This window comes from Vicia villosa, linkage group LG5 (assembly GCF_029867415.1).
Source record: "Vicia villosa cultivar HV-30 ecotype Madison, WI linkage group LG5, Vvil1.0, whole genome shotgun sequence".
NCBI lineage: Eukaryota > Viridiplantae > Streptophyta > Magnoliopsida > Fabales > Fabaceae > Vicia > Vicia villosa.
The window spans coordinates 141,518,600-141,543,782 of record NC_081184.1 but is presented as its reverse complement, the minus strand read 5'-3'; the positions used below and the strand labels follow the sequence as shown (position 1 = coordinate 141,543,782).

General features: G+C 34.9%; 3 protein-coding genes across 3 annotated transcripts; 1 reads left to right on the top strand and 2 right to left on the bottom strand.

Annotated features, from left to right (window-relative positions):
* Positions 1 to 3,544: 3,544 nt before the first annotated feature.
* LOC131607591 (uncharacterized) lies at positions 3,545 to 4,667 on the top strand. Its single transcript, XM_058879573.1, has 4 exons — positions 3,545 to 3,793; positions 3,891 to 4,292; positions 4,398 to 4,443; positions 4,537 to 4,667. The coding sequence occupies exons 1-4, from the start codon at positions 3,759 to 3,761 to the stop codon at positions 4,540 to 4,542; spliced, it is 489 nt and encodes a 162-aa protein (XP_058735556.1). The 5' UTR covers positions 3,545 to 3,758; the 3' UTR covers positions 4,543 to 4,667.
* A 4,601-nt stretch (positions 4,668 to 9,268) lies between these two features.
* LOC131605622 (uncharacterized) lies at positions 9,269 to 14,820 on the bottom strand. Its single transcript, XM_058877958.1, has 9 exons — positions 14,325 to 14,820; positions 14,129 to 14,215; positions 13,594 to 14,038; positions 13,112 to 13,499; positions 12,526 to 13,054; positions 11,216 to 12,436; positions 10,897 to 11,115; positions 9,935 to 10,792; positions 9,269 to 9,846 (listed from the first exon to the last, which is right to left on the bottom strand). Exons 1-9 carry the CDS (start codon positions 14,818 to 14,820, stop codon positions 9,269 to 9,271), a joined length of 4,821 nt encoding a protein of 1,606 aa, XP_058733941.1.
* Positions 14,821 to 15,652: 832 nt separating this feature from the next.
* LOC131607590 (replication protein A 70 kDa DNA-binding subunit C-like) lies at positions 15,653 to 18,395 on the bottom strand. Its single transcript, XM_058879572.1, has 11 exons — positions 17,979 to 18,395; positions 17,629 to 17,896; positions 17,444 to 17,534; positions 17,236 to 17,363; positions 17,083 to 17,155; positions 16,847 to 16,994; positions 16,584 to 16,741; positions 16,367 to 16,487; positions 16,120 to 16,290; positions 15,978 to 16,034; positions 15,653 to 15,898 (listed from the first exon to the last, which is right to left on the bottom strand). The coding sequence occupies exons 1-11, from the start codon at positions 18,117 to 18,119 to the stop codon at positions 15,725 to 15,727; spliced, it is 1,530 nt and encodes a 509-aa protein (XP_058735555.1). The 5' UTR covers positions 18,120 to 18,395; the 3' UTR covers positions 15,653 to 15,724.
* Between the last annotated feature and the right edge of the window lie 6,788 nt (positions 18,396 to 25,183).

The following is a 25,183-nucleotide window of genomic DNA, read 5'->3' as shown; positions in this document are numbered from 1 at the left end:
CCCACAAGCACGTGGGTCTGTCTCCCCACGAGGACAGCTATTCTCCACCAAAATCCCACTTGCAAGGAGGAATGGGTGGGTTTCCAATTTCTCACGGCCCAAATACCATTCTGGATCCATCAGAGTCTTTTCCAATGAACCTTGAGGGCAAGGTTCTTGTTGGGCCCGGGAGTAATGATAAGAAGCGGCCCAATAGAATTAAAAAGAAGGCTGTTTGGCTAAAGGACTTCGTATGAACTAGGGAGGGAGGTCCATTTAGTATTTTTAATCAAGTTGTTATTTTATGTTTTTATCTTTTTCAGCCCATGGCCCATGTAGTAGATCAAACCCTACTACTATTTAAACATTGTATGCTGCCATATTATGTCAAGAAGAAAAGTTGATTTTATCTTATTGTCTTTTAATGCTTTCTAGATCTAGGGTTATTGAACACATATCTATCAGCCTCCTAGAAGAATGGTTAACTCATATATCACTTAACATCTAAATAATTCCATATTAAAGTAATGAAACAACAATAAAAGGATGTGTCCAACTACACAGAGTTGACAAAAAATGGTCATCAACACTAAATATAAGTTTGGTCTTATTTTGACATGTTAGCTAACAATAGATCATTCATAGGGTAATATAAGATAGTTGTTTTGCTACGGGTTTAGTTTTGTAGTGACACTGCCGCCGGAATTTTGTGCATATGACGAGAAAGTGACTCCACATAATGGAACGGTAATGAAAACAACTAAAGATTATTTTTATTTTTAATTTCCAAATCTTGGTAGTGTTCAAGTCTCCAAATTGATTAAAAAACAAATTCATTTTCTTCTTCATTCTTTTTCAAATTGATTCAAAACTCCATTAATCTTTCATGTTCATCCAAGGCAAAATAGATTATAGCCAAATCAAACACTAGCATACAAGCAAGCATATACACAGGAAAGATTACCGGTGGATTCACGGATCAGCGGGGCGGTTCCGATCTGACTTCGCGAGGAGGACGATCAAAGTTGTGTCGTGCGGCTGCGAGTTGCCTGGTGATGCTTCCTGTTGTGTAAATTTGAAGGGCAGCTCTGGTGATGCTTCCTGCTTGGTGTGCATTTTTATGTCATGGAGAGAAGACTAATGATTTCAAGGTCTCTCCACATCAGTGAAAGCTTATTTATCATGATTTCAAACATTCACTGTAGATTTGATAATGTGAAGAATGAGGGTAACAAGGATTTCCCTACCAACAGTTTGATTAATTGCTCTTGAAAATTTCTGGTTTTTTAAGTTATTTAAAGGGGGCTTAAAACCCCTGCAATCTATCTATTTTTAATTAATATTGACTTTAATTGACGTGGCGTTACACGTGGCGTGCCACGTAAGCCTCCGTTAGTTAAATTTAACGGGAGGGACTAAAAATAGGACGAAAAATATTGCGAGGACCATTGTTTGAAGAAAATTTTTGCAGGGACTAAAATTGAAAGTTGTCATATTTACAGGGACTAAAAACTTATTTAACCCAAAAAAAAAAAGAATCACCATTATCATCGAATATTCATAATCATATACAAAGCTCTTAAAACACAGTAATGGAGGAAAAACCTAGAGGAAGGTGATGATCCCTCTTTACCCTTCATGCATTAACACCTATATAAGAGTAGTTCCCCCTACCTAAATTTCCAGTAGCTAACAAGTTTGGTTATGGCTTTCTTCTTCTCCCTCAAGACCTTGTTCTCCTTCACTCACTCTTGCCTATTTTTCCCAGTTGCACAATTTCTAGGTATCAAACTTTTGGTTCATTCACTTTACCATATATATTTAACCTAATATCATTTTTAATAATACCACACTTTGCTCTCAATTTTTTTATTCTACTCCCACCCTCTAATTTCTTTTTAATTTTAATTTCTATCCACAATATCTCTATTTTCCTTATTTTTCTATTATTTTATTATTTAAGTCAAATAAAACTATAATAAATCCCAATAAATTTCATAAAACCATATTACACATAATATTACCGAAATAATTAAACAACAATAATAAAATACAATTAAACAATTTAATCAAATTTAGGGTATTACATATGACGTCTCAACTTTATATAAGTTGGTTGTCATACATTTTTCAATCACCCAAATATATAATAACCAAAATCTAGATCTAAAATATTTTTTTCCACTCATACTACTCTATTCTAATATGGTATCAACAAGCTAACTCAATGCACGAATGAGCACCATCCTATTTGTCACTAAGTGGTGGTACATTGTCTCACACTCAATAATTATATATTCACCTTATTAACGAAACATAATAAAATAAAGTTTATATTTCATTCCATACCGCTCTATTTTATTTCGTTCCATTAATTTTAAATACTCTAAACATCACACTTTTATTGAATTTGTGCAATATAACCCGATATTTTTTATAAATTATGAAAAAAGTTACAAAAACAACATATCATAAATAGTTTAATTGACACACATATACATATACAATATAGATTTTTTTAACGGTTTAAATAAAAAATCAAAATGTCAATTTATTCAAATTATTGAAATTACAAGTACTTAAGCTAATTTGTCTTCAAAATATAGGTAAAGTAATTTTTTTAGACATATCCCAACTCTTGAATTACCGAAAAAAATATGAAACTTTAAGAGATTAAAGACAGTGCATTGTGTAAAATAATTTTGTATTGTTATGTAACAAAAATTCATTAATTAGTCATGTGACACAACACAAGTAACTTAAAAACAAGGGTTAAATATATAAATCCCCCTGTAATATTAGCGAGTTTCCATTTAGCCCCCTATATATTTTTTTAATCACCCCCTTAACTTATGTAGATTCTCTCATTGCTGCCCCCTTCTGGCCATGTGGCATGGAATCTTTAGTTGAATTTGCTCGCGTGGCATTTTGATTAAATTGTTATGTTATTAAACTAGTAAAGGACCCGTGCGCTCGCACGGGTCACGTAAAGTCGGTATAAATATTTAATATATTTAATATGTTTATGGTTAAAGAATTCTAATAAAAGTTATAATAATTAAACAAAAAAAATTCGTAAATAATAATTAGCATATCCATATTAATTTAATGTATAAATTTTTATTTGTTTTCAATATGATATTAAAATTGGATAAAAAAGTTCATAGTATTATAAATAAATAATTATTATAAAAACAATTAAATAAATAAAGTTTTAGATACTGTAGAAATGATGTACTAATGTGAAATAGCGGGTCACGTAAAGTCGGTAGGAATAAACATTAAACAAAAAAAATTACGGTTAACGATTTATATAAAATAATATATTAATTAAGATAAACAATTTATTCGATGATAATTAAAAATTCAATATAAATTTAAATAGGTATTTTTAATTTGTTTTTTGCTATAAATATAAAGTCATGTTTGATGCACTAACATGTTTAATAATCTATGCAACGAAATAATTAAGTATTTGTATTACATTATATAATAAATATAAATCAATCAATTATTTTCCCACCCAATAAAATCATTTGACTTTTAGATTATGGTGTGAAATTAATTATTACTATTAAAAAGATATAATTAAATTTACTTCTGCATGTACAGAAAAAGGCATTTCAACAGTTTCCAAAAACTTGTGCACGTTTACCTACTGAAAGGAAGTCTAACAGGTAATGGGAGTTTGAGTATATATAGTACAAAGGACACAGTTTTTTTCCACTCTTCAAGTACCAAATCCTGAAACCTAATCCGTGAGTTGGAGATTTCACAAAATGGGTAGCTTCTCCCAAGTTGCAAAGGCTTGCAGGTACTCTTCGTTCTTTTTTTTCTGTAATCGAATCTCATTGTTTCGTTTGTTTGTTATGAAATGTCACTTTTGTTCATTATTTTTTCTGATTTTGCAGAACTATGAAATTTTTTGTTGTTCAAGACCCAGTCAAACGATTGGCGATTAAAAGGAGGATGAAGCAAAGATCGAAGATGTTGCGGATGAGTTTGAAGACGAAGAAAGAGCGGATTACCAAGTTGTGCACTGAGTGGGCTTTGCATGTGATGGATGGTGTTGCATGCGCCTGGCAAAGGGGAAGTAAGATTCAGAACATAGCAGGGGTGTGGCAGGATGAGATGCTTGGAATCAGGTGGTCGGGGAAGCATCAGGAATTGAGGGGTGGCTTGAGGTTCGCTGTACTTGAAGACGTGGATTTTTTAACGGATGTTCTGGGAAGTGTTGGACTGGAGATAAACCCCAGAATGATAGAAATATCGAACTCAGTGTATATTGGGAATTTTTTCTTTGAAAATGAAAGGTATAAGAATGTTATTATCCGATTTTCCGAAAAGGCATGCTATTAGGTTATATGAATTCAATTTAAATTTAAGCATTAAGTCTGTGTATGTTGTTTAAATGACAGAGAATGGATGATATGGACAGAGTTGGTGGAGAAGCTGAAAAGAATGGTTAGATATATGTTTTACGTGTTAAATTATTTGTTGCTGTCATTGTATGTTTCTGAAAGTTAACAGAAAAATTATCATTCTGTTGTATTGCAGGGTTAAAGAATATGTGTTGTTGGGTATTGATGGCTATGGTGAATGAAGAAGTGCAAAGTTTTGGAAGAACAGTAGATTGTTTTGGATGATGTTGTTGGGCTTTTTTTTTTTTCTATTTCAGTTGTATGTGGATTAATGTTATGTTTAAGACTTTTTGTGTTTGTTATTCATCAGTTTTCTTTGGATTGAAACAGCTAATGTTATCCTTGCTACTCTATAATTGCAATATAATAGTCATATGCTTTGCAACAATGTGGTGAAAATCAAATGGATGAGCATGGTTTAAAATTATCATTTATGTACTCCTGTTAGTATAATTTGGTTATGTTTAATATTTTACTTATTTTTCAACATAAACTTCAAGTTAATAGGAGAATGGGAACTCTGATATATATATTGAAATATGCACATAAGCATATCAGTATGGCTAATAAATCTTGAAACATGTATTATAGTTTAGTTAAGTATGTATACAAATATATATATAACTTCCCAATGTTTTTGAAACATATTAGTAAGTGTTGAAGAATAGTAATAAAAATGTTTTGTATAATATTAAAATTAGTGGGATCAATAAGCAAAGTAATATTAGAAACTATAAATTTCATATTAGATTGTAAAATTAATTTTTATTTAATAGGCGAGTGGAAAAAAAACAACTTGTCAACTTTTCTTAGTAAAAGATATTCTTTTGTGTAATTAATATTTTTAAAAGAATTATATATGGATTATTTATCAACTATTATTTGCATAAACTTTAAATTATGAATAATATATATGTTGATAAACACACATAAGGATGTCAATATGTGTAAAAAATATTGTAACATGAATTATAACTGAGTTAATTATGTATAAGAAAAGATATATAAATTCCTATTGTTTTTTTAATATGTCACAAAGTGTTGAAAAATAATAAAAATAGGTTGTTGAAATTTATTTCCATAGGATTTTAAAATTAGTGGGATGAATAAGCTAAGTAATATTATAAAATATTATTTTATTAAACTATTTAGTAATTAATTTACAATAGATGTGTGAGTTGAAACCAACATCTTGACAATAATCATATATTGAATATTTATCTACAAATATTTACATAAATTTTTAATTATTATAACATTGGTTTGATTTATTAAATGTGATTTTAAAAAATAAATTTTTGAAATAAAGTAGGATTGATAGAAACTATTTTTTGTTCCTAAAAAGTGGATTTTAATAAAAAATATATAATGTTATGTTTTTTAAAACACAGCAAAAATTAGAAAAGAGTAAGTAATAAAAAAAACAAAGGAAATCTAAATAAAACTAACGTGTACTGCATGGAATAGGTAGAGTTTAAAAAAAGTATATGCATGTATGTTTAGATTTAAGAGATAGAGATAAATTAAATGGCTTTCTTTTCGTTAGACTACAAAGTGTTGTTTTCAAATTAATTAGTAAATGTTTTGGTTACACGGGGGATCATAGGTAACAGTCATTATTGATTGAGATAGGGGTCATTTACTGAATAAGTCTAGGGAAAAGAAAAAGGAAACGTGCAAAGTTGAGTTATAACATATTTTGAACTGTTTACATTACACAACTTCTCTCCTTCTCATTCCAGTCTTTATCAAAACACTTACATCACTTCTGGAGATAGCAACAGTCTTCGACGATGAGGTTTGGAAGAAAGCCAGCGTATGGGTGGTTTCCAGATGAGGAAGAAGAAGTTATCAGGTTAGATACATGAATTCCTATTTAATTTATTTGTTTTGGCATAAAGTTCATGTGCGATCTAGTTAGGTTTTAGGGTTTTTTTTTATTTCTGATGCATGCTAAAATAGATTTGTTTGATTAAAAGATCATGATGTGAATGGAGTTTACTGTTTAATATTTCCCAGATCAGGTCCTCGAAACGTTGTGGGGGGTCAAGTTGTATTGCAATTTTTGTTTGCCTGATTCTGTTAATCTATGAAGCATAGGTGTTTTATTCTGGGTCAATAGTGTGGTGTTATATATAATTTTAAAGTTGTTAATCTTTCAAATATTCCCTGTACATGGTATATTTGGGGTGTTAATCCGTATTTGGGATTAATAATGTGCTCATGCAACTATAATTTTTCTTTCAGTGAGGAGGAAGCAATGAACGAAATTCAAAAACTCGTAGGTGAGGTTGAAGATGGCTCAGCTTCACAATCATCTGTCAGGTCGGTGAGAAAGGGTAAAGCAAATTCTAAGAAATCTGTTAGATTTGCAGAAACTTGCAACAATGTCCCTGCAGTTGTTCCAAATGTCAACAATACTGTTGTTCCTATGAGTAGTGTGAAGCTTGAAGAAGTTGATGTCCCCCTTGTCTCTGCGAACGATAATGTACAGACTAACAAAAAAACTGAGAAGTCAAAAACTGTTGTTGATAAAACAGTTGGGAAGAAAGCAGCTGAAGTTGAGAGGAGGAGTAATAGCAAAAATCTTGGAAGGACTGCCAACTTAAGATCTGTTACAGATGGGAGTGAGAGGAGCACAATGAAACTTGCGAAGAAGGGGAAAAATGTTTCAAATGTTAGGATAAGAATGTGGGGAGGAAAGCCAACATACTGCTGGGATATTGCTATAAAGAATTCAAGAGTAAAAAAGGATAATGTCCAGGTAAGCATACTGAAAATCGACCTCATATTTTAATACTTTGCAGATCTCAAGTGTTTATTCAATGAAAATTTGTGTTGTTGCAGCATTTCCCTAAGCAGATAGCAATAGACTGCTTGGCAAGTAATCAGAAGGAGGTAACTATTAGAGATTGTGATTTGAAACAACAATTCAAGTGTACTGTGAAGACGGCATACCGCAACGGGGCTCCGAGTCCGGCTGAGAAATACATGACTAAAGGATGGTACGACTATGTGAAGACCAAGGGGTTCAAGAAAGGCGACACACTGACTTGTCAGTTGGCGAGACATGGCACTTTCATTTATGTTACGATGAAGAAGAAGTGATGGGGCTGTTGAAAGGTGGTGGAAGTACTTTGCTTTTTTTGTCTGTTGTTGAAGTAGTTTCAAAGACCAAAGTCTTTGAATTTTTTGTATCTGGTGGTGACTTTTATAACTTATCTGAACAATGTTTTTTGTTTCCCCTATGGGTTGGTACTTTGCTCTAATGTTGAATGACTTTATCAAGACTACTATTATGGCACATGCTAAATTTTGAATGGTTATATGTTTTGCAAATCCTTGTGTTCTACATACTTCATGGTTGCTCCTTTACATTGGCCATCATGATTGGATCATGTGTGTTAAAATAGTTTATTTACATGAATTATATATGAAATGTTTTTTTAAGAAATTTTGTTTGATAAACAATTTACCATGTTAAAACCAAATTACACTTTATAAAGAATACATATTATACAATCAGCTTATATATATAGCAACTTCAATTTATGTAGGCAAACATATTTATTAAATGTATGGAAGGAAATATAGTGTCATGTATATTTAAAGGTCTGATTTGTAACATCTACTAACTACTAAAAAAATTGCAATAATTAATTTTTTGTTGTTAAAACTCGTTTACCAAACATGCTGGATATTTGTACATATAAAAAATGTAGGCCCATCAGTGTTGTCTGGCCCAAAAAATAAGGGTTATCACTATCTATCTATATATAGAATTTTTTGTCATAATGCATCAGAATTGAGGTCCTTATAAAATTTAATTCTGATATGGTGAAGTGGGGAGTTCCATTCGTCCCTTCTCCATCAAGCAGGTAAGTATAATTTGCATGCATGTTGTAATATAATAAATGGATTCCCCTGTTTTCTAAAATCTTTGCTTAATAGCAGTGTTATTCTTTACAATTTGTGTTTCAGTGATCCTGAGAGAGACAGTCTTGAATGGGCTCATAACATTAACAAAGAGTTTGAGCAAGAGCAGGAAAAGATGTTTGAAACACTCATAAAAGATGGGTTTCTTACTGAAGCTGAGTGCATGGCTGATCACACCGGGGAGGTAAAGTGGAAATCTAATATCACAGAAGCGAACATGCGAGGCCAAAATGCTCTGGTAAGTTCAAAACCCAGTTAAATCCACTGCCGTATATAGATCTATATATATCGTGGGTTAATAAGTAGAAAGTTATAATGCAGAATATTCCAATGGAAATATCAAGGACATGTTTTCGTAAAGACCAAAATGAAATAAGGATGGTAGATCTTATTGACGGAAAGGGATATCACTGTCGTATTCTTAAGGCTGGCAGGAATGAGTATGAGAAACGTATTGGAGTTGGTTGGTACGAATTTGCAAAGTCAAAAAATCTTCAAGTTGGAGATTTCATAGAATTCTCCATGATTCCATTTTCAGATCTGATGTTTGCGTTCTTGGGGAAAAAAGTAGCTGATTAGGATGTAAAGATGTTACTTGTAGCTTTAAATTTGTTGTTGATGGTACTTAGATTGTAATCACAGATGGCTCTGTAATGGATTTAAATTATGGTTATCAACGTGAATATTTTTACTATGCTAAGCTTTGAATTGTTGATGTTCTACAATCATTGATATTATGGCAGCTATAATTCATCGTAAGTCTTCAATCCAGTTGTACAGATGAAAATAAATTATCAGTATGCAAAGATGATATCAAATCTTCCATTCATGACAGTTAATAAGTTGTTTAAGTTGTAAGCTAATTTTAGGCAACTGAGCACAAAACATATACCAATAACAACAGGTCCATAAATATTGCAAAAACTTATAGACTACACATTTTCAAACACTTCTTTGAAGACAACATTTGTTGTGGTGGTCAATGGAAGTTTCTCCTTATCATGGATCAAGATTTTAAGGCCTTTTCTGCTCTTTACTCTTGAAACTGCAACATATAACTGGCCATGGCTGAATACGCTCCTCGGTAAATATATGCCAACATGATCCAAAGACTGACCTTGAGATTTATTAATAGTCATAGCATAACAGACTGTTATAGGAAACTGTCTTCGTGTCATCCTGAATGGCCATGGCGTCTGCGTTGGAGTAATGTCCATTCGGGCAATATAAATGATACCGCCGATGTTCTTGCCTGAAATGATTTTAGCTTCGATGACATGATCAGCCAATCTTGTAACGATTAGACGTGTTCCATTGCATAAGCCTTCTGCTTGATCAATATTCCTGAGCAGCATGATTGGAGTATTTACTTTCAATCTGATCCTATGATTAGGAAGTCCCGACGTTCTCAGTCCATTCAGAAACTCAGGAGTTAAAACATCAAAACATTCATTGCCATCACCATCATGCGTGTCGACTGAATCAGAGCTTAGGTATTCTTTTTCATCCCCTGAAAATGCAGTGCCTTTATATTATGATCTCTTAAAGATGGAAGTGAAAAATCGTCGGATAAATTTTCACAAAAAATTAAATATTACCTGGAAGATTGTCTAATACATAGTGATTTATTTCATCTACTGTCTCAATTGTTCCAGCCAATATTGCCCTTGACTGCAGAAAAGCTACATTATTGAATTTAGCTTCAAAATTTGGATAAGTGTTTTCGAATATGGCTCGAAGGGGATCATCGAAATTAGATATCAAAATATCTGCTGGGATATCAATATCAGCATAGCCATCGTTAGGTTCTGCCAGTTTTCCATCTCCAACTTTTAATATCCAATTTGAAAACCGTTCTAACTCGGATGCCGATATGGTCGTCCCAGATTGCTGAAGCCTCATGTTTTTTGTAAGTTTCAGAACCTTACAATGATCCCAAATGTATGATGAATTGATAGTTGCATGAATTATATCTGAACGGCTGCCTCTTGGAATAACCGGTAGAATCTGTCTGAAATCCCCACCAAACACAATTACCTTCCCACCAAATATTTTATCAGATGACCTGGTTCCACCCATGATATCTCTGAGTGTTTTATCCAAAGCTTCAAAACAAAATTTGTGACACATGGGAGCTTCATCCCAAATTATCAATTTAGATAATTTTAGCATGTTACCCCTGTCACTACCCTTGTTAATGTCGCATGTCGAAGATTCAAGTGTGGGGATCGGAATTTTAAATTTCGAATGTGCCGTTCGACCACCGGGGAGCAAAAGGGATGCAATACCTGAAGAGGCAACTGTCAAGCATATTTGTCTTCTTGATCTTATGTAGGAAGCTAATGTTCTCCACATGTATGTTTTCCCTGTACCGCCGTATCCATACAAAAAGAATACCCCTCCGTTCTGGGTATCGACAGCTGTCAAGATTTGTTTGAACACATCTCTTTGTTCATCTGAAATAAAGTCAACACATAATTTAGATGCTTCATATTAGAAATATAAGTTTCTAAGTTATATGAAATTCTTCTGCCTAATTGATGTTAACTACTATTTACACCTGTGAGGTTATTATACAGCGTATTAAACTGTTGAAGTTGTTCAGCAGGATCGTAGTTTCTCTCTTCGTAAATTAAATTATTTCCAAGCTCCTCATTTATGTAACCATGTGGTTTTGGCATTCCAGGAAAATCACTTAAACTCTTTCTACTGCGTTGGAGAAGTTTTTCAATTTCAATCAACGTCAGATTGAGAATTTCTTCATTTGTTAGGCGCAGATCTGTTAAATGAACAAAAATAAATAAATCGCTGGTAAATATTGGAATAGCATAGTAATATTATGTGTAATTAATTACTGTGATCATATTTTTGTAATATACCTCTGTTGTTTGCAATCCTTTGCTGAGAATACAGAATTCCATCAGATAACAGATGTTGAGTTTTACTCCATACATGCTTTGGCCTATTAATGCTACTTGACAATAACATGTGAACAAAAAGTAATCTCAAATAATGTCCAGAACCCCAATGAAATGCTTCTGTTATTGCAGCTATGAATTCTCGATCATCCCCAATAAATCCCATAGCAAAACATGCATCACGGAAAGTATCGTACCTAACATTGTTTACTGTCTTTATTTCATCGTAGCTTTTCGGCCCTTTCACATGTGTTAGCATCATCCTTAGATAGTACAACTCCCCGGTAGTTGGAGGAACCCAAATTAGTCTTCCAATTGTGTATCCCTTTTGTCTGGGTTTCCACTCTCTTTTTTTCTTAACGTATACAAACTTTGAAACAAAATTGCTATACGTTAGTTGGCGCGCTTCGTCGTATTTCTTGTTTGCTTCAAACCATGAAGTGAACATCGACTCAGTAACGCTCGGTTTATCAAGGACTTTGGTAATGGGACTGACATCAGTATAAAAAACAGAATTTTGTCCCTCCCCATGAAAGTGAAGTCTTTCTACAGCTGGTTTTCTTCCATGAATGGAAAAACCATAAATTCTCCAAGCAGCTTCACTTGGAGAAACGTACCTACAGTCAATATACTGCTTTATTTCATCGACGGTTTCGTGTTGCGAAACAGATCCATCTTCATTCATGACAATTGCAGCAGTTATTCTGTCGTATCCTTTGTTGATGTATTTAAACAAATATTTGACGGATGTGCTTTGATTGCACCATTCCATATTAATATGAGCTCTGTACTTCAACAATAACTTTGCATTGTAAGGAACAACAAATCTGTTATCAATCTCAATTCCATTCTTAGAAACTGTGTGTCCGTTGTCCCTTCGTCTATACACCGGATATCCATCTTGATCAACGATCGTATCACGTCTGAAATCTTTAGGGAAGTATTTAGAACATTTTCCTTCCTTCATACACGTAGAATTACGAAAAGCATTTCCGCAAGGTCCGTGTATCATGTGAGATTTGACCAAGTTATATAACTCTTCGTCGGTGTCTTTGTTTGGTATTTCTGCTGATATGATACGATCAATGTCAGCGGGTGTTGGGTACTTGCTCGACGGATGAAGGAAAATTAATATGTGCGCATGGGGCAACCCTCTTTTTTGGAACTCAATTGTGTACATATCTACAAATATAAAATGAACATATTAGCCTATAACATTACATTAAAAATGAATAAGGAAGTTAAATTAATCAAACTTACAAATTACTTACACGCAAGAACCTTTCCCATGATACTCTTTTTAGTCAAATCGGACAGTAACGAATCAAATTTCAATTTGAAGATTCTTGTTATGAGATCCGGACGATCAGACGCTTTCAGATTTGTAGAACTTAATACGCGCTGTATTTCTGGCCAATTGGGATTACATGTGAATGTAATAAACAAATCAGGAAATCCAACATAACTACAAATTGCCATGCCATCGAAATATAACTGATCCATAAATCTACGGCTTCCAACATACGACGAAGGTAGGACAACTCTTTTCCCTGTAGCTGCACCACGTGTATGTCCATTTGTCCTAGCATCTGCAAGATGATCATACTTCCCTACTCGTAGTTTTGACTGATTCTTTCTTAACCATCGAAGTCTCTCGGATTCCATCATTGTAAAACCATCTACCAAAAACTGTTGAAATAACCTCCTTGACCTGAGAATTGTCTGTGCCTCGTTTTTTCTTGACTGAATCCTAAAGGCGAACCACTCTCTGATTGTAAGTCTGTTTCTCTTGGTTGCATCCTCCCATGGAACATCGTCAATTTCCGATACCGTGGTCGTTGTTTCTGCATTACGGACCGCTGTAGATCCTTTATTGCGATGCCGTATGTTTGGTCTGTAACCATCTTCGCCGTAAGGGAAAAGTAAAGGATATTGAAAACCCAAATAAGAAGTGTGATATTCATCTATTCTCTGAAGTTGGCCACATTGTTTTTGCATTATAATATCCCTTTTTTCGGCAGTATCAACATCACCAACAATGAGAGCAGCAACTTCTGAAACTGTTGGTTGATTATATATTCTTCCATCATTTTGACGATCAGAAATGAGACGGAGTTTTAGATCTGCAACATTTCCTTGAGAAAGTATGTCCCTTGCCATCTTGAATGACTGAGCATGAACATTATGTTCATATAACATTGAAGACAACTTTTCAACTATATTAATATCAACTCCGTCCCTTTTTCTGCAAAACATCCAACATATAGAGTTCAGAATGTTGAGAATTGCAACAACAAAATAATATACAGTGTTGAAACAAAGATGTATAAAGTAAAAACCTGAAAATATCAAATCTATTCTGAACTTCATGTTCAGTATCGTATATATATAGTTGGGCAAAACGGGCCTTTTCACCTGGCAAAGGTAACATGCTGCCTATACGATGACATGTTTGACCTTGAATACGATAGTTAGGGGGACCTCTACCATTATTAAATCTGTTATCCATTTTAGCACCCGGAGAAGTAAATGCGAACATCATATTGTAAAGACGAATCTGTTGTTGGAATATTTTTGATTCACTTTCGTTTTGTTCAAACAACAGGCTCTGCAATACGGGTGGAGGTTGTCTCAACAAAGGTATTTGAACCTTTCCTTCTCCACAACACATTGAGAACTTAGGATTAGCAGAATGTCGAGACTTGTTTTTCCTCTCCATATACCACATATTTGCACCACATTGCTGACACTCACATGATGGGTCACCTAAATCGTAGTATTCTCCTAAACAAAAATGTACAGTTGTCAGGTAAAATAACATAATAGATAATGATTTTTTAAATAAAGAAACATATCAATAAAATAAAATACAACCTGATCTTTGAACATCTACTTCTTCAATGTCAGTGTCAAAACCTACTTCATGCTCGTCGTTTGAATAGTTGGAAACTGAACTGCAGGCTACAGCAGCATATAATAATATGAGTTAGAAAATATTATGTTATTATATTTGGTTAAGTGTAAGAACATTCAAAATCGGTTAATAATCCATCACAATAAAGATACTAACCATCTGAAGAATTACCGGAACCTTCATCCCCTTCACTGTCATCTTGGAAAAGTTCGTTGGTGCTGGAATCTGGATTAGGTGTATGGCTTGAAGATGCCGTCGCACCGCTCATAAACTGGTTATCAAATCTCCTTCTGAGGTTAACTCCTAAATTGTTAATGTTCTTTACAGAAACAACTCTTGGGCGTTTTTTTGCTAATGAACTTGGCAATGTATTCAATGTTGATACATTGTGAGTTTTCTGCTGTGTATTTCGATCAGTTATGGTGGAACTTGGAATATTTGGAGAAATAGAAGATAGTGGTAATCTGAAATGCGAAGATATAGTATCAGCAGGGGGTTGAGTTTGACATGCATTTTCTTTGTTCATTGCCGCCAATGCCTTGGCTCTCTTAGCTCGTAGAACACGAATTCTATGATGTCTAGCATCAAATTGCCTTTTTCTTCTGATAACATTCATGAAGTGATCATGCTCATCGCTTTGTTTCTTTTCCATGATTTCTTACTTTGAAGATACAATCATTCTGCAAAATATGGATGAATATGCAGGGAAGCATGAAATATATAGACAAAGACTCCCTCCAAACTATTTGTTTATGGAGGGAAATAGCTGAATATGAAAAGTTTATGTCATCTCCCTATTTTATGCAGTTAAAAATATTGTGACTTAATCATTAAATAAGCAAAAAATGAATGCACCAAGCAACCATAATTGCCTGAAGCGTGCACAAATAAGATGAGAATGTAGTGCAAGCTACTGTTCATATGTCAGGTAGGTATGATGGTTGACATGATGCTGGTGCAGTTTTCAAGAGCGACATTAAAAAATTTGTAAAACACATTTGGTGAGGTTATATTTAAATAATGCATGCAGTATTCAAATCAAGTTGCCAAAATTACATTGCCAAAATTTGTAAAACATTACTGTAAATAACATTGCCAAAATTATGGTTTAATGAAAAAATACTGTGCAAATCAAAGCGATTCTGATATATAATTTATTATTCAAAAATTAATTTTCACTTGCAGGTAAGAAGAAATATCATGTAGGATGGTTTACCACTAATTTGTTTCCAAATAATATGGATCGTTTGTATAATCGGACAACATATCACGCAATATTAAACACAAACAACAGTTAATATACTTAGCATTGTATAATCGGGCAATATATCATGCAATATTAAACACAAACAACATACCATACACCATTGCTACAGAGAAATTATAAGAAAACCAAAATGATAATTGATATTTGATATCGTATGACAAAATGATAATTGATATTTAATCCATGGATCATAACTCGTGTATCTTGTACCAAAACATTAAAACAACTGTCAAGAAAATATCACAAAATAACAATAATGATGGAAATTAAAGTGGTTCTGGTGGAGTCTTCATGCATCCGATTCAATCTTAACTTTCTTTGCAGGCTTGGTTCCTGAGAGCTGGGTAGTACCATACGCTTGTAATTCGGAATCTTCAGCATCAAGATAAACAGGACTTCCTTTGGATGGAGTATTGGTCACTTGTTTATCAGGATCATTTTCTCCATATGCCGACAACGACTCCTGGAAGAAAACAAATTAACAGTAAGTATAAAGAAAATACTGTAATTAACAGGCTAAAGTTTAGTCAACATTAACATACAATGGATTCATCAACACGATCAACAACTGGGTTTTGGTTTAAAGATTTGCTATCTCCCTGCAAATCAGATATTGAGATGAAGATTAAGATACAAATATTGATAAATAGACATATGTAGATGTGCAAAGAAAAATTTCCATACTTCATCAGTAATATAATCTTTCTCAATTTCCTTTACAAACTCTTCATCATAGGAAAGTTTCCAAACAGATGCTTGGCCAAATGTTGGCTGAACTTTAGCCCTAAACGCCATCTTTTTACCAAGTAGCATGTCAAGATCATCTGGATATATCATTGGGTCGTCGTCACCTTCCTGCACATTAAATTCAATGTAAGTACTTCATTCATATACAAATAAACATTAAAATAGGTAATGAATTAAAATGAACCTCAAGCATTGCTTTATAAATACTATCAGCAGACTTTCCAATAATGTCGGCACAGTCAGAGTCCCAAAACACAAAGCGAAATTTGGAATCACCATCAACCACATATATGTCAACTCGATACCTTTTTACATAAATGCATAGGAAAATAAAATTAGAACACTACAAATATTGAATAATGGCAAATGAATTAATCTGATTAAAGGTTGAAAAATACAACCTCGGTATGGCATGTTCTACATTCTGTCCACATGAACATTTGTATGGATTGTTCACATCAGATGCCTTTAGAGAACATTTAGTACACCCATAATAAAACCAACCGTGTTTTGAGACAAAAAATCTTTGAGTTGTTCCAACAGTAACGCATAACATGTCCTAAGATACAATAAGTTGAATATAAAAAAATGCAACACTCTAACAAAAATCATCTGTATAAAATAATATTGATCTTACTATTTGAAATTTGTTATAACCATGTACCTGTTTCACCTTGCAAAGTTCACTGAGAGAAATACACTTGGCCTTATGAACGAAACTTTCGACTGGGGTGAATTGAGAGGCACCAGACCAAAGAGACATTCCCTTCGAAGACTGCGAAGGCTTTTCAGTCTGCTCATTTGACGGTAACCTGAAACATTGAACCAAAAATGAATGTAAATGATGATAAATTTTAAGGGAGCTTATTATACTTTAAGAATATAACAATTTGTGTATACTTTGATAAATACTCAGTTATCTCTGGAATGTCTTCGTTAATAAGCAACTTAGATCCACTCCAACCATTTGAGACTGAAAAAGACCAAAAATAGAGTATCAAATTTATTGCTCTGCGAATAGTATTTGAAAAATAGGAGATTATTGATACAAACCTTGTGATTCCTTTATCATTGCATGAGTTAGTATTATTACAATAGCACCACTGTTTTTTTCGTCGTGGTAGAAGTCCAAAAATTTTGTTCCGTAGCTCTCCCATAATGTGCAGTTAACAATGACTCCTCTGCAGAAATAAACATAAAAAATATCAATAAGATAATAATGATGGAACACAGTTGTAATATTTGAATTGAGATAATTTACTTCAAGTCTTTAAGACTCAGTGAAACAAATGATTTTTTTCCAGAATTGTTGTATTGAAAATTGTTGATTTCTTGAACCACACCAATGATATCTACAAAACATAGTAAGAGAGAAAGTTAAAATCAACTTCTGTAATAATAAACAACATTGTAGTATGAAGAAATCAAATGACCTAATATATTTACCTTCAAGTCGGTTCATCTCACAATTTCCTCCAAGAATATCATTAAAGTCTTTGAAAAAAAATCTTTTGGGAGGAAGGTTCTGAATTTCAACTTCCTTAACAGTTGTACCACCAATAAACACAAATTTCTTGTCGTGATCACAAAGCTTCCACTGAAAATCGTTTTCATATACAGTTCCATTGTTGATTATGCAAGACATGTTTTCGCGTATTCTTGCTTTCCATTTTGGTGTGTGGTCAGAACGAATCAAAACTTGTATCCTATCACCCTGACGATGACAAACAACAACAATATCATAACTGAAAAATATAATAACCTAATAAACTTGTTGAGAGAATACGGATCATTACCGATACGTCCATTAGAACCATCTCCAGATGCTCCTTACCCTTGCTGTTGATAACACTCCAAAAATCAACAACTCGAACGGCCAATCTCCATGTTTCTTTTGAATCGTTGAGATCCTTAATCGGGGAAAACTTTCTGCTCATATTCTGTTGAGAAAAGTAGTGGAAGAAACAGAACTCTATCAGTAAGGTTGAATGAAGAAAAAATAATGGAAATGGTGAAGGTGAAGAGAAACCCTACCGCTCCACTGCTGTTTGAAAAATGAGAATAGGGAGATGGAAAAGTTTACACATGCAGTGGTTAGACTTGATACGAAAATATATAGACATAGGGAGAAATGATGAAAAGTTTGTTTATCATAAATATGTATGTTCCACTTGCAGCTAAATTATAGAGTGCAGTACACGTTTTTGCATATTCCAATAAATAACTTTTGCATTAAGTAAAGTGTGGGAATGTAATGATGATTAAATGTAAAATTACGCTCAGGGGTATGCAAAACCATGTTTTATTGTTTGTCATTAGGGTAATTAAGGCAATTTGGTAGTAATTCATTTTTATATATTAAAATAGATGTTAGATTAAGAGATTTATTTCTAGTTAGTTTTTGTCTTTTAAAACTAATATAATTTAATAAAAAGTAATGTATAAATTAAATTTTGGTTGTTTAACTTAGTCTGCTATTAAATAATATAAAAACCTCAAAAATAGTTTATTATCTTAGAATTCTGATTTCATTTGTCATATTATTAAAAAACCAAAAATATATTCTATTAGTTATTTTTTTCCTTTAATAAATAAAAATACAAACACATGTTTTTTAAGTTTAATTTTAATTATAAAAAAAAAAATAAAAACATTTTAATTAGTCCTTTTTTAGAATTTGATATGTTTAAATTTTATTTTTCTTAATGGTAATTACTTGTTACTAATTTTTATCATTTCTAATGCGTAATTGTATATATCCATCACTAACATTTTCTCGTTTTGCGAGGCATTACTATCATTGAGGCATCAGACTCTCTCTCTCTCATGGACGTTTGCAATTTTACTCAATTTTGTACATTTAATCCTTATACTTTCCGCGCTTTATTCCCCACGAGGTTTTTATTGTACCCCCCATCCCGAAGCCATGTAATAGCTTAGGTTTAATTTCTGCCTTTGTTTTCTGCACCTTATAACTGCTTAGATGTATGTTAATAGGCTTGTATGGCAAGATCAATTGAACGCTAGCTAACCTAAACTCAAGATAATAAATAAGTGAATCTAATACACGTGATTGCCGCACACACTCACCTCTAGGGTACGCCCCTCTTTGTTGCCTTACAAATTAAACGGTCATGTCCCTCGAATGTGAGGATACTCTTAGCAGGGTTACCTACGAATAAAAATCATCATAAAAGATCATAGACCCTTCGAGTTGCCTACGGTAAAAATGATCTTGTCCCTCGATGTTGCCTTTGATTAAATGATGATAGTCCCTTCGAAATGCTAAAGTATCCTCATAAGTTGCCTTCTATGACCACTTGATGACCCGCACGTCCAATATAACAGGGACTACCTACTCCCATATAGTATGGATAGTCCTGGGAACTGTAAAAATTATAGAAAAAGACCAATTAATTAGGGTAGTTGTCTTAACCTGCCTAGCTCAATAAAAAATCTTTTCCACACTATTTCAAAAAAACTAAGGCTACGCATTTACGCTAAAGTCCTTATACTTCTTTTCAACTCAAAACAAACAAAACATGAGCTAAGCAAGTTAAGAGCCCGTAGATAACTACGGATGAAAAGGGTGCTTACACCTTCCCTTTTCATAACTTACCCCCCGAGCCCGCTTTTTTTCAAAAGGGTCTTTTTCTGTACTTTTTACCCTTCCTAACATTGGACAAAATAAAAGTCGGTGGCGACTCGTGCTCACCGCAACATTGTTGCATATTAAAATAAAAAGTCAGTTCACCGAGTTACAGAACTGGCGACTCTGCTGGGGATAAATAAAAAGAGGGGTTACCTTAGAGCTTAGTTCATTTTAATACTTGTTTGTTTGTTTTGATTGCTTTACCTTTCAAGGTTGTTTGGGCATTTGAATGGAAGATGAATCCTATACCCGGATTCGAGTGCACCATAAGATAGGAAGTGGCATAGTCATGGCGACCTCCCTTGTGCATGCTTGGGATTGGTCAATATGAAGTTCACGCTTGAGTTAGGCCTCCACTGGTTATTATGTACCTCTTTTGCATGAGAGAGGTTTACGTATGTACCTTTGGGTGCGTCGGAGCTCAAGGACCTTTAGTCACCTTTAACCCATCCTGACTTTTAGGATCGTAGTGGGAGGGCTATTCTTGATGCATGTCAAGTTATGGTCGCGACCCGATACTACAACTCAGATAGGTTTCTTCTTAAAGTATCATTGCGTGGTATGCATGTACCATGTTCGAGGGTGCTTTAGAGGGGCTGACAATTCTGAGTAACTGGTAGAACCCTGTTGCTGAAATCTCTTTATCCATAGAAGTACCTTTGGGGAAGGGTAATCACCTGGTCATACTCCATGCAAGTCGTAAACCTAAGGACTCTTGTGTGACATGTTTGTTATCTAACCACTTGATCTCCTTGCAGGTTTTTGTTTGTAGGACTTACTTGTCCATACTACCCTATGCCTTTACATAACGTGCTGACTAACCTTTTTCAGGGATCTTAAGTATTTAGGATGCATAATTCCCAGGTACTGTTATGGAAGGACTATCAAGAGCCTTTATTCATATCAAGGGGCAAGAGGATTTATTTTCCTCTAGCCAGATGCCTTCAAACTCAAGGGTACAGTTCCTATCAAGGGGCAAGAGGATTTATTTTCCTCCAGCCAGACGCTTTTTCAAACTCGAAAGTAGAATAAACTTCTGTCAATGGGCAAGTGGATTCATTTTCCTCTAGCCAGATGCCTTCAAACTCAAGGGTACAGTTCCTATCAAGGGGCAAGAGGATTTATTTCCCTTTAGCCATATGCCTTTAAACTCAAAAGTAACGTACCCCGAATCAGAGGCTATGACCCACTGGATATGGTGAGCTTGATTCTTAAAGAAGGACGTTCAAAGATGGAAGTCGAAGTTCTTCAACAAAGCTGCAACTACATGTCAATGTTGCAAATTGGGTTCCAAAAGGATCCTTGAAAGCATTGCATATGCATTTGCATACATATCATTGCATAACAGGTTTCCAGACAACGAGCTTCTCATTTTCTACCTCAAATCCCTAAAGCTTGATACTTACAACTCCTTTGTGGCTTCGTCAGAATCTTCTTCTTAGAAGTAATCTGTAGTTCAGATACGAACGCTTGGTTTGGTTTCCTATCTGGGGCACTTGGTCAGTCGATCGATAATTGCCAACCAGTCCGAGATAAGGTACAAGACCTGATTGATGCAAAGGTTATCATATTCACACCTGCAGGCCAGATTTGAAGTTCTCCCTCGACTCAATGGACCTTCTGAAGCAATAAGTCCATACGGAGAAAATCTCCTCAATGTTGGCAATTCGTAATTTCATGCATTTTCATGCGTAATCTTTCTTGTTCTTGTTCAATATTGTCTATATGCAATACTTGTTTGTTTTTGAACTATAATAACGATGCATTGGATATGTTTGTCTTGAAAAAATTCATTCGCTCTCGCTCTAATATGTTTTTATTTGCTTGTGATACCAAACTCTCAGTGATAAAGCATGATGACTCTGAAGGGAGAATGACGAACCTATAATACCTATAATCTCAAATGGTATGCTTTCGAGTAAAACCCTGTTGATGATGTACAGGCATTGATTCAGATCCCTAAACACTGGAGATATAAGGAAGTTAGTCCCTTGTCAACCCCTTTGAGCCTTGAAGTAGGAGTTTATTTTTCTATACGAGAAAACCCTCGCATTTAACCTAGGGGCAGGGTAGTGTTCAGTTAACCTGATTGAGCGTTCAAAATTCATCAGGAGCAAGCATCTAAGGATACAACAATGGTTATCTTTCAAAAGGATGAGGAAAGTTAATACCACAACGGTTATCCCTCGTCGACCAAGAAATGAGGCAGTCACAATCTTTCCAACAAATCGAAGACGTCTCAGGATTATACGACTTGTTCAAAAAAAAAGGGGAAAAGAATGAATACAAAAAAAAAAAAAAGAAAACCTGCTAAGTCAACAAATTTGAAAACAAGTGACTTAGGCAAAAAATAGGGCATCCTGCCGGACTTCAAACCTGAAATTCAAAAGAATTTGTCCGGGGAAAAAGTTAAAAAAAAAAAAAATATATGAAAAAAGAAAGGATTGCAGAACCAAAAGATCCTTAACAAAAGAACAAAGTCGTGTGATCCGACGTCAAATAAAAGAGGTAGAGTGACTTCCATGTCTAAACACCTCATCGATTCCTCAATCACCTCAAATTCCTCTTGAAGGATGAATGCTCGCATCGAGTTAACTGAACTTAGGTTGGAGAACATCACGAAGGGGGTGGGCACCAATAAATTTTGAGCCTAAAAATCCTTTTTTCTAAAACTGTGAACCTGGCCACGTTACAACCCTCAAAAGTCCTAATTGAAGCAGGGTTAATTCGAAAGCATACTGTAAACGAGAATACGGTAAACCGACTCCTAGGAGTTTTGCTAAACGCTTGAGTTGGTATCACACCACCTTTCAAAAAAAATCGATGCTTCGACATCCTTTCAAAAAAAAAAAAAAAATTCCTTTTTTAAACTTCAAGACAAACATGAACTTTGCATTAAAATTATATTTCTCATACTAAACATTCTTTGCATATGAACAAGTATTTGACACCAGGAAAGCTTCCATCATGAGCTGCTGATGAAAAGTTTAATTCTCTCAAGGGAAAAGTTGTCTTCAGAACTCCATTGAGTTTGAGCAAGAATATCTCAAATTCTGATCAGCCTCAGGGGCACAAAAGCAGTCGAAGTACTTCGTCAAGTAAGCGTTCAGACATCTGGGGCAATCAGGTCATGACTCGAAAACTCCCTCAGAAGTGTTGATCAATCAGGGGCATTGTTCCTAAACTCATGATACTGGGGCAAGTTGCTTATAACAGCACAAATCTCAGGAAGCCCTCGCGACAGGCATGCTTCGGAAGTGCTTCAAAAAGCATAAAGATTTCCCACGACTGACTCAGTTGGCTAAAACGCCAATATGTACAAGGGGCATGACATGTTATTGTCCAATTCATCTGGGGAAGTCAAGTCGAGATTCAAATAATCTCTCAAAGGCGCTGAACAGACAGGGATTTATTTTCCCTGCAAAACACTGCTACAATCTGTTGTCATCATTAACAACATTTTGCATTCATACATCATACACCTCATGGCATATGCATAACACTTTCATTCATTTTAAAAAAAAAACATGCATTACATACGTCATGTCATCGCATAAAACTAACTTTACCTTTCAGGTTGACCAACTGGCCAGGAAAATAGCATCAACAAAACCAATTTCTATCAAATATACAGTCTGGAAGCTTGAACCCCAGATTCTCAACAGATATGTTCCGGAAGCTTGAACCCCGGATAATCTGAATTCTACGACAGAAACGTTCCGGAAGCATGAACCCCGGATGTTCTGAAATCTACGGCAGATATGTTTCGGAAGCTTGAACCCCGAATGATCTGAATTCTCAACAGATATGTTCCGGAAGCTTGAACCCCGGATAATCTGAATTCTACGACAGAAACGTTCCGGAAGCATGAACCCCGGATGTTCTGAAATCTACGGCAGATATGTTTCGGAAGCTTGAACCCCGAATGATCTGAATTCTGAACAGATATGTTCTGGAAGCTTGAACCCCGGATAATCTGAAATCTACGACAGAAACGTTCCGGAAGCATGAACCCCGGATGTTTCTGAAATCTACGGCAGATATGTTTCGGAAGCTTGAACCCCGAATGATCTGGATTTTATAACAAGATATGTTCCGGAAGCTTGACCCCCGGATGTTCTGAAATCTACGACAGAAATGTTCCGGAAGCTTGAACCCCGGATGTTCTGAAATCTATAACAGATATGTTTCGGAAGCATGAACCCCGAATGATCTGAAATCTATGCCAGATATGTTCCGGAAGCTTGAACCCCGGATGATCTGAATTCTACGCCAGAAACGTTCGGGAAGCATGAACCCCGGATGTTCTGAAATCTACGACAGATATGTTTCGGAAGCTTGAACCCCGAATGATCTGAATTCTACAACAGATATGTTCCGGAAGCTTGAACCCCGGATAATCTGAAATCTACGACAGAAACATTCTGGAAGCATGAACCCCGGATGTTCTGAAATCTACGGCAGATATGTTTCGGAAGCTTGAACCCCGAATGATCTGAATTCTACAACAGATATGTTCCGGAAGCTTGAACCCCGGATAATCTGAATTCTACGACAGAAACATTCTGGAAGCCTGAACCCCGGATGTTCTGAAATCTACGGCAGATATGTTTCGGAAGCTTGAACCCCGAATGATCTGAAATCTACGACAGATATGTTTCGGAAGCTTGAACCCCGAATGATCTGAATTTTTATGTTCCGGAAGCTTGAACCCCGGATAATCTGAATTCTACGACAGAAACATTCCGGAAGCCTGAACCCCGGATGTTCTGAAATCTACGGCAGATATGTTTCGGAAGCTTGAACCCCGAATGATCTGAATTCTACGACAGATATGTTCCGGAAGCATGAACCCCGGATATTCTGAAATCCTCTATCAGATGAACACTCTGGAAGCTTGAACCCCAGACGTCTTAAAACTCCATATCAAATCACTGTCAGATACACATTTTGGGAAGCATGACCCCCTAGACTTTTGACAAGTATCCCTGCCAAATGGCATCTCTAAGCCCATTCCCGACACGATCAACCAGCATTACTCCCGCACTAACAAGTGCAAATTTTTGGGGCACTTAAGTGTTCAATCATCTTCTACCTTCAGATCCCGATAGGCAAAGATGCCAATCTACCTCTTCAGGTTTAAGAAGATTGAACAGGGGCAGCTGTTGTACCCCAAAATTTGCCCTCATATAATTATAAATGTCATTTTATTTCAATTAAGTGACATGGCACATTTGGTAAGAATTTGAGGGTAAATGGTACAAGAGCGAGAGGTCCCGGGTTCGAATCCGACTCCTAACATTTTTCCCTTTTTATTTTCTAACTTTATTTTATTAGTATTTTATTCCA

Coding starts and splice junctions, on each gene's coding strand:
- LOC131607591 (XM_058879573.1), top strand. CDS start 3,759: ATGGGTAGCTTCTCCCAAGTTGCAAAGGCTTGCAG. Junction 3,794..3,890: donor CAAGTTGCAAAGGCTTGCAG/GTACTCTTCGTT, acceptor CTGATTTTGCAG/AACTATGAAATTTTTTGTTG. Junction 4,293..4,397: donor TTTTTCTTTGAAAATGAAAG/GTATAAGAATGT, acceptor TTTAAATGACAG/AGAATGGATGATATGGACAG.
- LOC131605622 (XM_058877958.1), bottom strand. CDS start 14,820: ATGGAAAAGAAACAAAGCGATGAGCATGATCACTTCATGAATGTTATC. Junction 11,116..11,215: donor AAGGATTGCAAACAACAGAG/GTATATTACAAA, acceptor TTCATTTAACAG/ATCTGCGCCTAACAAATGAA. Junction 9,847..9,934: donor TGTATTAGACAATCTTCCAG/GTAATATTTAAT, acceptor CTGCATTTTCAG/GGGATGAAAAAGAATACCTA.
- LOC131607590 (XM_058879572.1), bottom strand. CDS start 18,119: ATGAGCAGAAAGTTTTCCCCGATTAAGGATCTCAACGATTCAAAAGAA. Junction 17,897..17,978: donor TGGTTCTAATGGACGTATCG/GTAATGATCCGT, acceptor TGTCATCGTCAG/GGTGATAGGATACAAGTTTT. Junction 17,156..17,235: donor AATGATAAAGGAATCACAAG/GTTTGTATCAAT, acceptor GGTCTTTTTCAG/TCTCAAATGGTTGGAGTGGA.